Source organism: Callithrix jacchus, chromosome 11 (genome assembly GCF_049354715.1).
Source record: "Callithrix jacchus isolate 240 chromosome 11, calJac240_pri, whole genome shotgun sequence".
NCBI classification, from domain to species: Eukaryota; Metazoa; Chordata; class Mammalia; order Primates; family Cebidae; genus Callithrix; species Callithrix jacchus.
Genome location: NC_133512.1, coordinates 87,674,271 through 87,691,937, shown reverse-complemented (window position 1 = coordinate 87,691,937; position 17,667 = coordinate 87,674,271). Strand labels below are relative to the sequence as shown.

The 17,667-nt window shown below is 38.3% G+C and overlaps 1 protein-coding gene across 19 annotated transcripts in view; it reads right to left on the bottom strand.

Moving 5' to 3' along the window:
* The window catches only part of ST7 (suppression of tumorigenicity 7), a 306,671-nt gene that overhangs the window by 134,411 nt on the left and 154,593 nt on the right, over positions 1–17,667 (bottom strand). For all 19 annotated transcript variants that reach the window (XM_017975480.4, XM_017975482.4, XM_009002742.5 and 16 more), the window contains one exon: positions 9,175–9,257. In XM_017975480.4, the coding sequence (XP_017830969.1) occupies positions 9,175–9,257 (83 nt within the window). The remainder of the gene's footprint in view (positions 1–9,174; positions 9,258–17,667) is intronic.

Sequence of the window (17,667 nt, the reverse complement as noted above, 5' to 3'; positions counted from 1 at the left end):
AGATAATTAAGGGGAGCATTTTCTGCACATAACCACCTTACCTCTCTCACAAGTGAGGCAAAACCCAGGAATTTTCTCCACTGAAATAAACACTGCCTATAGAGGCTGGGGATGTCTTTGCTAGCAGATAAAAGACTAACTTGGCAAGTTTGGACTGTGATGACAGGTGCAATTCTTGTGGATGGAACTGGAGTGGAATGGGAAGGCTTGCACCAAGCAGACAGAGGGGTATCTTGAAATTAAGCAAGGGAAAAAGCTGGATGGATGGGTATGGGCACAGGAACTAAAAGGGAACAGTGAGTTAGATGGTATAAGAAAGTCATTGCTAGCTTTCAACTTGTGAACTTAGAAGTATTTGTGATATCTAATAAAATATACACCTCTTTATTTTTAAACATGTTGTATATTTGTTCAGTTAATTGACTTTTTCTTTACAGAGGAAATATCAGCGTTTCTGTTTGTTTTTAGCTCTCTTTTCCAAAGAAATCAAATTTAATTTGATAATTTTAGTCTCCAGCATAAAAATCCTGAAGTCCCTAAATAATCAATTTCCCCAAGGTCAGTACTATACGTTAAATGTCCATGGCAGGCTCTTAGAACATTGCTTAGGGGAGAGCAGTTAGGTAATTTTCTTCCTGGGGTTAGGAAGCAAATTGCTAAGCATTTCTATGCACACTGCTATTTTGCAGAGCACCTGATCCTTTACCTCAATGCTGCCTCTCCCTGAAATGCACTCAGCAGAAAAGGATAGTGGCTGAATAGAAACATTACCCTGGGTTCATTTTGAGGTCTGGCAAAGCTGAGTCTCTAAAGGTTAGGCATGTCAACAAGCTCTACAGCAGGAACCTAAAGCTATCAAGAGCTAGTCACACACTGTAGTTACTTAGCTCTCAGTACAGACTAGCATTTTGAGACAGAACTTTCAAAATGTTCCTACATGAGACGTTTTCCTTTGCTCAAAGTTTCCTATCAGTCAGGAGTATCCTCTCCTTCCTGAAAATGCTGCAAGGCAAATATACCATAGCTCAGCAATGATTATTTGGTTCAGCAGGGGCACAGACAACCTCACCAGCCCTGATCTGCAAAGGTGACCATGCTCTAGGGAAATCCCTTTATTGCTGGTGAGGCTTCACCAAACCTGAGTTAAAAAGGAAACCAACCATCAGGTCTAGCTTACCAGAATGAAAGGAAACAACCCACACTGAGGTAATTAATTTAGAGCCTGTGAATCCACACCAAGCTCTTGCTAGAATAAAATCCAGACCTATCACTTTATACAGCAGACTAGAAAAACAGCTGACCACAGAGGCAGTAAAACGAGTGAGAGAATACAGGCTGCCTGCACAAGATGGCCTGGGATCCAATCCTGCTCCTCTATTACTAGCTGTGTGATGTAAGGCAGGTTACTAACTGGCCTATTCTACCTATTGCACTTATGTGTAAGTAAAAGGGAAACAACGTTAGCAATGACCTCGTACTGTGGGGAAGAGTAAATGAGATAGCATGCAAAGTGCTTTAGATTAGTGCCTGGCATCACCTAAGTGCATAACATTCTTCAGTGACCCTCTCTCCTGAGAGATGGAATGTGCAAACAAAAGTCTACCTTTCAGCATCAGAGGGAATTACTGGTTTCAGTATAAAATTGTATCCAGAGAAGTTCTTTTTTTCTATTTGTTTACTTAAAAAATCCTTAAAGATGTTTTAGAAAGAAAATGCTAAAATATTAATGTAAATTTAAATGATAATTATTAGATGGAGACTTGTAATGCCTTCCCCTTCTCTCCCCACCCCAAACATATATGCTAAAAGATTGCTATGTTTTGGGCACATATTTAGTAAGAATTTACCAAGCATGTGACAGCATTTTCCCAGTCTGAAGTTGTCTCATTTTGTTTAAAATATTATGGTAGGTTTTTAATCATAAAGCAATACTGGACTTTGTCAAATGCTTTTTCTGTGTCTATTGAGATGATCATGTGATTTTTGTTTTTAATTCTGTTTATGTGGTGCATCACATTTATTTACTTGCGTATGTTAAACCATCCCTGCATCCCTGGTAGGAAAACTACTTGATCATCATGATTATCTTTTTGATATGGTGTTGGATTCAGTTAGCTAATATTTTATTGAGGATTTTTGTATCTATGTTCATCAGAGATATTGACCTAGTTTTATTTTTTTATTTTGTTTCCTGGTTTGGGTATTAGGGTGATACTGGCTTCAGAGAGTAATTTAGGGAACATTCCCTGTTTATCTTTTGGAATAGGGTCAATAGGATTGGTACCAATTCTTCTTTGAACATCTCATAAAATTTGGCTGTGAATCTGTCTGGTCCTGGACTTTTTTGTTTTTCTGGTAACTTTTTAACTGCCATTTCAATCTCTCTGCTTGTTACTAGTTTGTTCAGACTTTGTATTTCTTTCTGGTTTAATTTAGGAGGGTTGGATATTTCCAGGAATTTATTCATCTCCTCTAGGTTTTCTAGTTTAAGCATGTAAAGGGGTTCATAGTGGCCTTGAATTATCTTTTGTATTCCTGTGGTATTGGTTGTAATATCTCCCATTTTGTTTCAAATTGAGCTTATTTGGAACTTCTCTATTCTTTTCTTGCTTAATCTCATTAACGGTCTACCAATTTTATTTATCTCTTCAAAAGAATTGGCACAGAATTGGCATATACCTTAAGGTAATAAAAGCCATCTCTGACAAACCCACAGCCAACATTATACTGAACAAGGAATAGTTGAAAGCATTTACCCTGAGAACAGGAACAAGACAAGGATGCTCACTTTCACCACTTCTATTCAACATCATATGGGAAATCCTAGCCACAGAATCAGACAAGAGAAAGAAATAAAGGGCATTCAAAATGGTAAACAGGAAGTTAAACTGTCACTGTTTGCTGATGACATATCATATATCTAGAAAACCCTAAAGACTCATCCAAAAACTCCCAGGACTAGTAAATGAATTCGGCAGTTTTAGGATACAAAATTAATGTACACAAACCAGTAGCCCTGCTATACACCAACAGCAACGAGGCTGAGAATCAAATGAAGAACTCAACCACTTTTACAGTAGCTGCAAAAATAAAACATAATACTTAGGAATACTCTTAACCAATGAGGTGAAAAACCTCTATAAGGAAAACTACAAAACATTGCTGAAGGAAATCACAGATGACACAAACAAATGGAAATAATTCCATGCTCACAGATGAAGAGAATCAATACTGGGAAAATGACCATACTGCCAAAAGTAAACTACAAATTCAATGCAATTCCCATCAAAATACCACCATCATTATTCACAGAACTAGAAAAATTCCCAAAATTCATATGGAACCTAAAGAGCCTACATAGGCAAAGCAAAACTAAGGAAAAAGAACAAACCTGAAGACATCACATTACCTAACTTCAAACTATACTGTAAGACCACAGTCACCAAAACAGCATGGTACTAGTAATAAAAACAGGCATATAGACCAACGAAACAGAAAAACCCAGAAATAAAGCCAAATACGTACAGCCAACTGATCTTCAACAAAGCAAAGAAAAACACAGTGTGAAAAGGACAACCTATTCAACAAATGGTGCTGGGATAATTGGCAAGCCACATGTATAAGAATGAAACTAGATTCCTCATCTCTCACCTTATACAAAAAATCAACACAAGATGGATCAAAGACTTAAGTATAAGACCTAAAACCATAAAAATTCTAGAAGATAACATTGGAAAAACCCTTCTAGATGCTGGCGTAGGCAAAGACTTCATGACCAAGAACTCGAAAGTTCTGAAAAACATAGATAAATAGATGGGACTTAATTAAACTAAAAGGCTCCTCCACAGCAGGAGAAATAATCAGCAGAATTAACAGAGTGCTGGAAAATCTTCACAATCTACACATCTGACAAAAGATGAATTTCCAGAAAATGCAAGGAATTCAAATAAATTAGCAAGAAAAAAATAATCCCTTCAAAAAGTGGGCTATGGGCTGGGTGCAATGGCTCACATTTATAATCCCAGCACTTTGGGAGGTTGAGGCAGGTGGATCACCTGAGGACAGAGTTTGAGACCAGCCTGGTCAACATGGTGAAAGCCCATCTCTACTAAATACAAAACATTTACTTAGACAAAACATGAGCTTAGACAAAACATTTCCTTTCTTTCTCCTGTTGGTCTCGATTTTCTCCTCTGAAAAATGAATGTGGCTTAGCACTGAATGACCAAAGTCCTAGCACCTCAACAATCCCTGATTCTCCCCATAGCTTTTTAAGATTGATACATAATAGATGTGCAAATTTTCAGGGTACATGTGATAATTTGATACCTTCATGTAATATGTATAGATCAAACCAGGGTCACTAGAATATCTACCACCTTAAATTTATTTTTCTTTTCTTTGTGCTAGGAACATTCAAATTATTCTCTTCTGACTATTTTTAAGCATACAACAGATTGTTAACTATAGTCACTCTAACAATCTGTCAAACAGTAGGTCTTATTTATTCTCTCTGACTGGTATATTTGTATCTATTAATCAACCTCAGCCATGCATGGTGGCTCACACCTATAATCCCAGCACATGGGAAGGCCAAGGAAGAGTATCACTTGAGCCCAGGAGTTCAAGACCAGCCTGTGCAATGCAGGGAGACCTCCACCTCCTGGGTTCAAGTGATTTTGCTACCTCAGCCTCCTGAGTGGCTGGGACTACAGGTGGGTGCCACCATGCCCGGCTAATTGTATAGTTTTAGTAGAGATGGAGTTTCACCATGTTGGCCTGGCTAGTCTTGAACTCTTGGCTTCAAGTGATCCTCCTGCCTCTGCCTCCCAAAGTGCTGTGATTGCAGACATAAGCCAATGCACCCACCACACCCTGTCTTCCTATAAAAATTAGCCAGGCATGGTGGCACACACCTGTAGTCCCAGCTACTCAGGAGGCTAAGGCAGGAGAATCGCTTGAAGCCATTCTAACTATAATGAGACATAGCTCATTGTGGTTTTGGTCTGCATTTCTCTGATGATTAGCGATACCATTTTTTCATATACCTATTGTCTGTTTGCAAGTATTCTTTTGAGAAATGTCTATTCAGATCTTTTTCTCATTTTTTAAGTGGATTATTTGGGGTTTTGCTATTGAGTTGAGCTCCTTATATATTCTGGTTATTAATCTCTTGTCAGATGAATAGCTTGAAAATATTTTCTCCCATTCTATGGGTTGTCTCTTCACTTTATTGTTTCCTTTGCTGTGCAGAAGCTTTTTAGCTTGATATAATCCCGTTTGTCTATTTTTGCTTTGGTTGCCTGTGCTTTGAGGTTTTGCACAAAAAAAATCTTTGCCCAGTCTAATGTCCTAGAGGATTTCCCCAGTGTTTTCTTTCACAAGATTCATGGTTTCAGGTCTTAGATTTCAGTATTTAATCCATTTTGATTTGATTTTGTATATGGTGATAGAGGTCCAGCTTCATTCTTCTACATATGGTAATTCAGTTTTTCTAACACATTTACTGAAGAGACTGTCTATTCTCCAACGTATAATCTCAGTACCTTTGTCAAAAATGAGTTGGTTGTAAACGTGTGAGTTTATGTCTGGGCTCTCTATTCTGTTCCATTGCTCTGTGTCTGTTTTTATTCCAGTACCATGCTGATTCGGTTGCTATAACTTTGTAATATATTTTGCAGCCAGGTAGTGTGATGCCTCCAACTTCATTCTTTTTGCTCAGGATTGCTCTGGCTATTCAGGGTCTTTTGTGGTTCCATATACATTTCAGATATTTTTTCTATTTCTATAAAGAATGTGATTGGTATTTTCATAGGGATTCCATTAAATATGTGAATTTATTTGCGAGTATTGTCAAATTTATTTGCAGAGTATTGTCATTTTGATGGTATTAATTCTGCCAATCCATGATGAGCATGAAGTATCTTTCCACTTTTTGTGTGTCCTCTTCAATTTTTTTCCATCAGAATTTAATAGTTTTCCTTGTATTCATCTTTCACTTTTTTTATTAAATTGATTCCTAGGTATTTTATACTTTTTGTAGGTATTGTAAATGCTTTCTTGATTTCTTTTTCATATTGGTCACTGTTAGCATATATACATGTTACTGATTTTTGTATGCTGATTTTGTATCCTGCAACATTACAGAATTTGTTTATTAGTTCTAACAGTTTTTGGTGGAGTATTTAGGTTTTTCTAAATATAAGATCATGGTGTCTGCAAACAGGCCTCACTTGACTTCCTTTTTCATGGTTTTCTCTTCTATCACCTGTCTCACTGAAACTGATCTCTCCTTTTCATTACTTCCTCTCATCATCTTCTGTCTACTCCCTGTCCTCTCTGGATATTATGTAATTCTCAATATGTTAATATAGTTTCTTACCGTAGCTCTAAATAGTAAGTATATAGCCTCCTAATGAAAATCCTTTTTAATTAATAAAGTTAGAAACCTTTGGAGTAGGACATTCATTCCCATACCTTCACCAGTTACCAGGAGTTTTTCTGTGGTTTTCTAGCAAAACAGTTTCTGCTGGCTTCCCGCTACCAAACTCTCTCTCAGATTAATTTCCTCTGCCCTCAATCCCCTAGATTGAAGAGATTATCTAAAGCCTTTCTCTTCTCCATTCATTGCTCTAAGTCAGACTCAAATATTTTTACTACTTCCCATTTGGCCAATTTACATTGTTCCTCAACAGGTTAAGTAGAAGCAAATTTTTGAGGTTGTTGTTCTCTTAAGCCAAGAGTTCCTGCCACCCAATAAATGTGAAGTCCAATGTGGGGCCACTATGTTCTTCTTTGCAAAGTAATAATAGTAAAATAACACTACCATACATGATCACCATCATTTCAGAAGGAAATTTTAACATTAAAAAGTAAGGACACAATCTCAGAATAAACTACAGCCCTTACATGGAATAAACTAGTGATCAGCTTTATAGCTTTATGGAGTTGATCTCTGCAGGGTCTTTATTCTTCTCATGCCTCTAAAAAAACAAGGAAAACTTCAGAGACACATACAGGTGACCAGATTAGTATTTAAGAGGTGCCATGGTACAAATTATCACACATACCTTATTTTAACCCATTTTAAGGAGGAAGTTTAATATGCTTCCCCTCAACTTGGGTGGTCTTTGCAGCCAGCACTGGGCTTTCTATCTGGCTTTCTACTTATCCAAAACAGGTTTTTAGTATCAGGAGTGGTTCTAGCTAGAGAAACAGAATTTTAAAGATAGATTTCTTAGTTGGTTTGGGGGTTTCTGGAGTTGGATGCTTAATATAATTAGACCCAAAAATGCTAAGGACTCTACTTCTAATACTATGGAGAACACTGACAGTCCTTGATGTGACCTGTTTAGAGAGTTATGCAAAATAAATGCATTTGATACTCCTGATTCATCACTCTTCAGAGGCAAAGAGTTTAGCAACTCTACACATAGTACCTTTGACCATATGTGGAGAACCAATGAATATAATCAAGTCGGTTGGTTGCTTCTAAGTTTGCTGGGCAAAGTGATGAAAGAAAACAATGAACTCAGGGATTCTGACTCATGTCTCCAGAAGCACATCCTGAGCCTCAAATCTAAGAGTGCCCTGAGTGAGAGTCTTATCTCCTGTAGAGAAAGAGCTGAAATTGTGGGAAAACAGACACAAGCTCTTATCATGTGAGTAGCTGACCTGCAATGAAAGGTGCATGCTCAGCCTTGACAGGTATCTACTGTTAAAGCAAGGGCATTAATTGGAAAAGAATGTGACCCTGCAATTTGGAATGGAGATGTGGGGGGGTAGGTTTAACATCAACTTTAAACATCTCATGTCACTAGTTCAGCAATCCATATGACACAGCAAAGCAAGATGAAACTGGATGTTTTCTGAACACAAAAAGATGCTCCCACACTGCCATCATCCATCTCCTCTGTTTTCAGGTTACTGTCCTGCATACATTTCTCCACCTTTTTACTCTGGCTCTTTACAAACTCAAGCTTCTGAAATCCACCATTATTCTAGGTTCGTTTATGCTCTTTGCTACATATGTTTGTGTCCTTCTCTAAAGTTTTTCTGCTTTTTTTCTGATCATCCATTTTTCTAGACATCAACTCTGTAAAACTTTTCTTGTGCTTGTTTCTATAATAATTAGTCATCACAAGTATATGGGTACAGGGATTAAAAAAACCTTTTCTAAAACATCTTTGCCTCTTTAATTCTATTAGAGTAGTCCCATGAGTTTAGACGGTCCCCATCTGAGGCCACTAAAATTAACTACTTCAGGTATTATGATTTAACAGTTGCACACCTGCAACTGTTACAAAGATAAGGTAGGAGAGCCATACAAATAATAATCATACTGCTTTTTTGCATTTTGGGGATTTTTTTTAAAAGGAAGCAATGCATAAAGAAGTGTAAATTTAGAAAGAAAATATGAAAGGAAAAAAACTTAAAATTGTCACAATCCATCTCAATACATTTAAAGAAACTAAGCTATATTTCTACTGATCTTGATTCTGTACAACATTCCATTTTGATGACTATATTTTTATTTTGAGATTAAGTCTTGCTCTGTCACCCAGGCTGGAATGCAATAGCGCAATCTTAGTTCACTGCAACCTCCGCTTCCCAGGTTCAAGTCATTCTCCTTACTCAGTCTCCCAGGTAGCTGGAACTACAGGCATGCGCCACCATGCCCAGCTAATTTTTTTGTATTTTTACTAGAGATGGAGTTTCACCAGGCTGGCCAGGCTGGTCTTGAACTCCTGACCTTAAGTGATCCACCCGCCTGTAATCCCTAAGTGCTGGGATTACAGACGTGAGCCATAGCGACTGGCCCCATTTTGATCATTATTAGTTGAACTGAGTTGCATTTATTTTATAGTATCTTAGATAGCAAAATTTGACAAAGAATTATGTCTTCCTTTATTTTCCATTTTATTTACATTTGCTTTTTTTTCCCTTTTCAACAAAATAATATATGATTGCTTAAATTTTTTTTTCAAATATTTCAGAAATCTATTAATGGGGTAGTAAAAGGCTTCTGTGAGTCCACTCCCCAACATATAGACATGTGGAAGATAATCACTGTAACCTGTTGGTGCATATCCTTCCAGATTTTTTCTTGTACATACACTAATATACGTATTACTAATCAGCATGTTTTTAAGTGAGAAGGACTCCACCACTTACCAAAATAAGCCCTGATATTAGTGAGGAAGTGCCTGTCAGGGCCACGTAGAACTTCGGTGTTAATGTGTTCAAAAACATGCTCACTGAAAAAGAAAAGAAAGAGAAAGGGAGAATAAGGAATGTATGTCAGTAAAACCAGCTCTTTCATTTTCCTCTCTAGTAAAATCATTTATTTTCAATTATGAGAACTCTTAGAACCATAGTGAGGTCCCATTAAAATTATTCACCAACACATAGGCTCAGAATACTTGGCGTCAAGAAATATACCTTGGGGGGAAAAAAAAAAGCTAAGTATGAGAAAAGAGAACAGTTTTAGTTTCTAACTCTCAAAACAATTGTTGAGAATGGTTTTCATGGATTAAAAACCATGAAAGAGTTTAATCAAATTTGTTTACAAAACTGTTAGCCAAAAAGAGAAGGTGCTCTTACACGTTTTGTGGGACCTGCACATCAGAGTCCTTGATGCACCAACAAGCAGTATTTCAGCCTTAGAATAAATGGAAAATACCTATATTTAATATATTAGTCATTAAAGATTATTATACTATGGTTACCCCTAAGAAGGAAGGACAAATTGACAAGTTGTTAGGTTGGTGCAAAAGTAATTGTGGTTTTGGCCATTGTATGATGAGTACAAGTTGTTTGTTTTTTATTTCCAACTTACTTAAAAGGCTTTTAAACTGATCATTGAAATAAATGGAGTCAATGAAAAAAATGAAAAATAAACCACTAAAAATGAATGTATACTTCCAGGCACCTTCCTTTTTTTAATTTATTTATTTATTTTTTCCCCAAGCAAGTTTATTAAGAAAGTAAATGAATAAAGAATGGCTACTCCATAGGCAGAGTAGCCCAGGCACCTTCTTGACCAAATCCTACACTCTGTTCATATCCACTATTCAGTTAATCTGGTTGCTCACTGATTAGGGTTCACTTATAAATATTTTATATATATATCTAATTCATTGTTATTTATATATAGATACTACACAAAACTTTTGTTATTATCAAATGGGCTTTTTGCAAGAATATTCACATTTCTTTACTGAATCTGTTTGTAGAAGGGAATCACATCCAGTCTGGTTTTAGAAGTAGGGCTTTGATGTCATTAGAGGGAAAGGCATTGGCATCTGTCCTGAGCTCAGCCCAGAAAGCAAAGTAATATACCAAAATGAAAAGAGATCCCAATGGTCACTCATGCAATAAATATTTTTCTCTGTTTATGAATGAGACCATGGGTAAAGAATGGAAGAATGAATCAGACACAGTTCCCACCCTCTTGAAGACCAAGGGCGGTTGAAACACACAAGCAAATGAGCAGCTATTACATAAGTGCATAGATAGTTCTCGGGCATAGGATTTTATGAAAACACATGAGGAATGCATTGCAGACTGGGTGGCAGGGAAGACGTCCAGGAGACGGACACATCTAAGACGAATCCTAAAGAACAAGCAAGAATTAACCAGACCAAAGTGGACAGAAAGAGGGATGGGAACACAATCTAAACAGAGGAAAGGACCTGCCTCAAGGTGCCAAGGAGACAGCATGGGCCTTTCCAAGAAGATGCAAGGGTTAAGGAGGAAAGAAGATTAAGCAACAAAGACATGGACGTAGAAGGGCACACTGGTTCCATTCTTTCATGCTACCTGATCATCCTCTCAATAAGTTCACCTCCCACAATGCAGCGTACTTACTTTTTTTTTTTTTTTTTTCCAGATGGAATCTTGCTCAGCCACCCAGGCTAAAGTGCAGTGGCATGATCTCGGCTCACTGCAACCTCCACCTCCCAGGTTTAAGTGATTCTCCTGCCTCAGCCTCAAGAGTAGCTGGAATTACAGGCTCCTGCCACCACGCCTGGCTAACTTCTGTATTTTTAGTAGAGACAGGGTTTCACCATGTTGGCCAAGCTAGTCTCAAACTCTTGACCTTGATCTACCAGCCCCAGCCTCCCAAAGTGCTGAGATTACAAGAGTGAGCCACTGTGCCCAACCCCACAGCACCCACTCTTAAGTAAATTTGTTTGACTTGAGGTATTTCATTTGCAATCACAAGAGACTGGACTAACACAATATACTCAGTTAATACTTACACCTTGAACTAAATGGACCCCTTCCAAGGAGGCAGAAGAAGGCACAGAGTAGTGATTAGCTTAGGGCTATGAGGTAAGAGGAGGAAGGTACAGCTGAGTTGAGGAGGCTTTACCTGGCCATCCAAAAAAAAAAAAAAACCACACACACAAATATAGTGATACATCATTTCCCATGCAACAGTTTGTGGAAGGAAGGAGGTTTTTAAAAAGGAAAAAAATCAAATACACACAAAACACCCCTAGAGCTTACAACTGCCAGTATGATTCAAAGGTGCTTAAAATTCTCAAAATTTCCCTCCACACTATGAGTGACCCCACATTCCCTGTTATTTTTTTAAAAGTCAGCAGAATATTCACTTTGTCATTCTGTAACTATAAACATTCATATCTATACCATATACTTTTCAGTAGGTTTCTGCAAACAAACAGAGTACCACTGAAATCCATTTGTAAAATAGAGGAAAAGATTTGCCTAAATTAGAAGACTTTTAGTAGCCCTGCTGTTAACTGCCTAGCAACAAAAGCAAAAAGCAATGGAGAGGAAAGATTTTCTGCTGAAAAATCACTGATTCACTGGAGGGAAAAGACTCAAGGTTTAATCAATAATTGATAAAAAAAACAACATTGAGTTTTTTAAAAAGAGATAAAAATAAAGATTCCATTAATTTGATTTAATTTAATTAAGATTATATATCAATAATAATAATTTAAAAATATCCATGTATAAGAAGGTGGCAGAGTTGAGAGAAATAATGGTAGGCATTAAAAGAAATGGAGACACAAACCGAAAACAGAGAAATAGAAACAGAAATACCTAGAGAGTGAGAGACGCCCATTTAATAACCTATTAATTTATAATCTTATTAAATAATCTGACTAAAAACATTCAGACATGGCATGCGGCAATTCTGGACATATGTCAACACTTGGTACTTGCCATTTCAACCTATATATTTATCTATTTGTTTAAGAATTATAACAAAGCATTTCTACAGATTCGAGAAGTTAATTTTCACTTCAGCTCCATGAAATAAGTATTATTATTCACGGTGTCTTGCAGCCAGAGGCTGGGCAAAGACCTCAATGCCAGTCAGCCTGCCCTCAAGTTCATGCTTTTAGCATCACAGGGGACACATGGGAATATTACCAAAAAGCCTTAAGCAAAAAAGGCCAAAAGGAAACTACAGCAGCCTTTCATTAGAAAAGGAGAGGAAGCTCTAACTAAATGATACTATAAGACAGATTCCTTAAACACTGTACTTAGTTTTATCTCTGACTTTTCTACATAAGTCCCCTGTGAGCTTGTCATTTGTGTGTGAAGCACTAGAGTGGAAAGGCAGGAAGGCAACTTGAGAAGGGGAAGAATCTAGTTAAAAATTCTTCTATTAGATTAGGAGGGCTGCAAACTATTGACCAAACTGCCCTAAAACCAAGAAATATCTCGCCTAGTTTCATCAAAGTCATCAGCAATTATTTTTGAAAACATATAAGGGCCTGATAAAGTAACTAAAAATTGGACCAGAAAACTGTGGAGTATGTGCTTTGAGACATAAAATGGATATTCCTAATATTCTATAGACACATCAAGGTCACCTCCATACACACTGGGGCTAGGCAAAACAAATGTTAAAAACCAATATGTAACAACAAATCTAGCTTTGTGAAAATAAACTAATACTTTACTAATGCACTACTTCAATAAATCAGAGGGCTTTTCATCTGACCTGGCTGGGCACCTCTAACAGGTAACTGCTCAAAGAATATTACATCAGTTATCGAAGGGCAGCCTCAGGGAATGCATCACATAGAGTTCTAAAGATGCTGAACCTTCACTTGGCACAGGCTTCTCATTTAATTAATCAGTAAATGTGAAGGAATTAAGTGTGGCACTGAGAAGAAACTAAGTAGGTGGGGTAGGTACATGGACTGAAAATTAAATTACCTCTATGGATCACAGAAAAGAATAGGTAAGAAGATAATACAGCAGGTTCAACTGTGGGAAATGAAGAACCACCCTAGTGAGCAGAGAATTAATACCAGAATGCTTACTCAGGAATCCTGTGGCACAGCCCTTATGAAGCCAGGCCACCTTCTGGCTCTCATGACAGTAATAGCCTTCCACTTTTTCCTTTCTTTTCTTTTCTTTTTTTTTTTCTTGAGACAGAGTCTTGCTCTGTCACCAGGGCTGGAGTGCAGTGGTGTAATCTCAGCTCACTGCAACCTCCGCCTCCTGGATTCAAGCGATTCTTGTGCCTCAGCCTCCCAAGTAGCTGAGATTACAGGAATGTGTCACCATACCCAGCTCATTTTTGTATTTTTAGTAGAGATGGGGTTTCACCATGTTGGCCAGGATGGTCCTCATCTCCTGACCTCGTGATCTGCCCGCCTCGGACTCCCAACGTGCTAGGATTACAGGCTTGAGCCACCGCGCCCAGCCTCCTTCCACTATTTTCTTCAGGTTATGAGCAACTCCCATATTACACTCCTGGAAGAGGCCTCTGTAAAGCAGAGCAGACATATAATCCTGTGTGTTTGACTCCTTACATATATCCCACCTCTCACAAGGAAGCCTTCAAATGAAGAAGGTAAGGCAGCATCAATGCCTTGGAGGTACTGACTAGATAGAACTGAATAAGCAGCATGACAAAGTCCACAACATCCAAAACTATGGGTCTGCTTTGTGCCATGTTCCTTTTAATGCTTTGCTAAAATATGACATGCAAAATTTTAAAAAAAGTTAAAGATAATCAGCAATAATTTAAAGGGTTAAAAAAGAGTCCCTGGGAGAAAAGTTTAGAGAAACTAAGTTATTTAGGCTGAAGAAAGGAAACAACCAACCAACCAAAGGGACTTTATATAAAAGCATTATGCCTAGGACAGAGACCAGGATTAGGAGACCCAGTCTCCAAATGTGAGACCAACTGTGTCATGATGTCCCTGAGAGTGTCCCACGCTCGTGCAGAGCTTTGGTTTCCTATCTGTTTCCCAGAACTGCTCTGAGGCTGAGATGAAATGTGCATTTGCTCTTACCATCAGTTATACTCACTGAGTGCCTACCCTGAACCAGATTCTGGGGACACAACAGCTTACGGAGCACTGCCCCTGACCACAAGAGCCTCACAATCCAATGGGTGAGAGAAGCAAGTAACTGGATAAGCAAATGGGAAAAGACACATGAGGAAATTATAAGGGACAGGGCACCAAATGGAATGGAAGATGAAGAAAAATCCCTGCCAAGAAAAAGCATCTCATCTGATACTTATAGGATGAATAGGAAGTTAGCCAGGTAAAGTTATCTGTGGTTGCAGGGACTAGGGGACAGTAACGAGTAAAGCTGTAGGGCATTCCATGAAGAGTATTACAGCCCTGGGGCCTGAGGGTGAATGTCCAGGCAATGAAAAGGAAGGGAAGTTGAGGCACTGGTGGGAAATTAAATATATGAAATTACTACCTAAGGGGCCTATATACGAATACATGGAATATTGATTGACTAGAGTGAATAGTTAGTCTCAGTTTCCATTGGGATGAGACAAATTAGCATGAATCCAAATAGTACTTCTAAAAATCAGGACAGCTGTTTGGTCTTCTCCAAAATTACCAAAATGGTTTTTGGAGTACTTCTCTCTACAAGTTTATGCAATGCCTATATGGACAATGTGGTCCAACTAAAAAGATAAATAATAGGGAGCTTTGGTTTGCTTACTTTCTCGGTAAATCAAGGTGGGTGAAAATCTCTTTACAAAAAGCATTCATGTACATTTGAGACTGTTTCACTGTCTATAAAATTTAAAAAATAATACCTATCTTGCATGGTTGTCACAAGAACTAAATGTAATGCTGTAGATAAAGTACATAATATGGCAGACCTCATCAAATAATATGTATTATAATTGCTGTTTTGCTTTTGATAATTTGTCCTTTTTTTCCTTTTGAAAAGGAGTCTCACTCTGCTCCCCAGGCTGGAGTGCAGTGGCATGATCTTGGCTCACACAACCTCCCCCTCTTCGGTTCAAGTGATTCTCCTGCTTCAGCCTCCCAAGTAGCTAGGATTACAAGCATGTACCACTACACCTGGCTAATTTTGTAGTTTTAATAGAGACAGGGGTTTTACCATGTTGCCCAGGCTGATCTTGAACTCCTGACCTCAGGTGAATCACCTGTCTTGGCCTCCCAAAGTGCTGGGATTACAGGAGTGAGCCACTGCGCCTGGCCTGATTTGGCATCTTGTATTACTATAGTTGTAGAATGCAGGGGAGACTGAGCTGAATGTGTAAATGCTAGCAGTAGTAGTAGTAGCTGTCATATTAGCATTAACTAAGCATCTTCCATTGCCAAGCACTGTGCTACAGTGTATAGCCCAGGAAGTAAAACATCCACACTGTGATTAGTCCTTATGTGAAATATGTATGCCCTACAAAACAAATGAAGAATCATTTAATAGAAGGGTCCTTTTATCTGGATTCTAGTTACTTGGGGTAGTACTAAACTTGAGGGTGAATTTGAAAGAAGCCATTTTAGAAGGCACAGAAATGTCCCTGAAGTCCACCATGTGTTCCTAAATCTCTGATTACTGCCTTACTAGATACCGTGGGAACAATCAATTGAGTCACTGGCCATATGGGAACCACCTGTGATCCTGTTCATTCATTTTCTTCAAGTCTTCTTATAGCTTATGACATAAGCCATGTTAAAGCCTAAACCATAACCTAAGCATGCTGGTTAGCAAATGTTTTCATTGCAAAGGATGAATATTCAAGGCCACAATACCTTCCAGGCCCAAAGTCTGGACTATTAGGGTGGATTAAGAAATTGTCAGTTTCATGCAAAGCAACATTTCTGACTTAGTTATTGAAAACGTGCTTTTCCATAGAAAGTACATTACGAGACAAGTTAGTCTAGCAGGGATTTTGCCTCAGACTGTTTTCTCAGACCTCCAAAATGAGGCAGGGAACACACTGGAATAGTTTAATCCGTCATTTGTATTTTTCTATGTCATAATAGAGAATATTCTCTTCTCTCATTTCATTGTCCTTTCAGCCTTACTAACTTCTCTCTTCCCTCCTGTCAGCTTCCATTAAGTAAGGCTACAACTTTACTTCTGCTCATTTACCAAAGAGCAAGAGAATGAAAATTAGAAGCTCTAATAGCTTAGTTGATACTCCTGCTAATTTCAAACAGATTTCCAGATTGCAGAGCTTTTAAAATTTAAGAACTTTTCCTCAGAATGACCCTGTGACAGACAAACACTAAAGTGACTCCAACAATCCCTGATCTCCTGGTATTCATAGCTTTATGTGACTCCTTTCCCTTGAATGTGGGTGGGACATGGAGTATGGGACTTCCTTCTTTTTTTTTTTTTGAGATGGAGTTTCGCTGTTGTTACCCAGAATGGAGTGCAATAGGATGATCTCGGCTCACCGCAACCTCCGCCTTCTGGGTTTAAGCAATTCTCCTGCCTCAGCCTCCTGAGTAGCTGGGACTACAGGCACGCACCACCATGCCTAGCTAATTTTTAAGTAGAGGTGGGGTTTCACCTTGTTGACCAGGATGGTCTCGATCTCTTGACCTCGTGATCCACCCGCCTCGGCCACCCAAAGTGTTGGGATTATAGGCATGAGCCACCGCGCCTGAACTTCCTTCTAACAAACAGCTATGTAAGATTCCATGTTGGCAGCAGACAGAGATCCTTCTTACTGGCTTCATAAAGTGGCCACGTGGACAAGCCCATGGAGCAATGGACAGCAGGCAGCCTCTACAAAAGCCATTCAGAAACTCAAGCCCTCGGTGCTACAGCAATGATTACTGCCAACAGCCTGAGTGAGCCTGGAAGCAGATTCTCCCCTGACTGAACTTGCAATTGAGATAGCAGCCTGGTCAACACCTTGATTATAGACTCATGAGGCCAAGAGCAAAAGACCCAGCTAAGTAAGCCATGCCTGGACTCCTGACACAGAAAATGAGAGATAAGAAATGTGTGTTAAGCTTCTTTATTTACGGAAATTTGTTATGCAGTAATATAAAACTGATATCATCACCAATATAATAATTCATGAAAATAAAGATCAACATTGACATCTCATAATGCTAATTCAGTATGCCAAGAAAGGGTGCTAAGATACACCAACTCTATATGCCCCAAGAGCTTCTTTCCCAATCGTTCATAAATAAAATACAACTTCTCCTCTGCTACCATGACATGCTATTTCACATGCCAGCATGTAACTGTCTTCACAAATGTGCTAATACTAAAGTAGACACTGACAGGAGCTGTTTTTTCAATATGGAATAAAATATCTTCATTTCACCCAGTAAATGGTTTTTTTTTCTAGTCATATTATAAATAGACAGTATTTGCATGTTTTTTAAAAATCAGTTATATATCAAAGCAGCACACCAGTTCAAT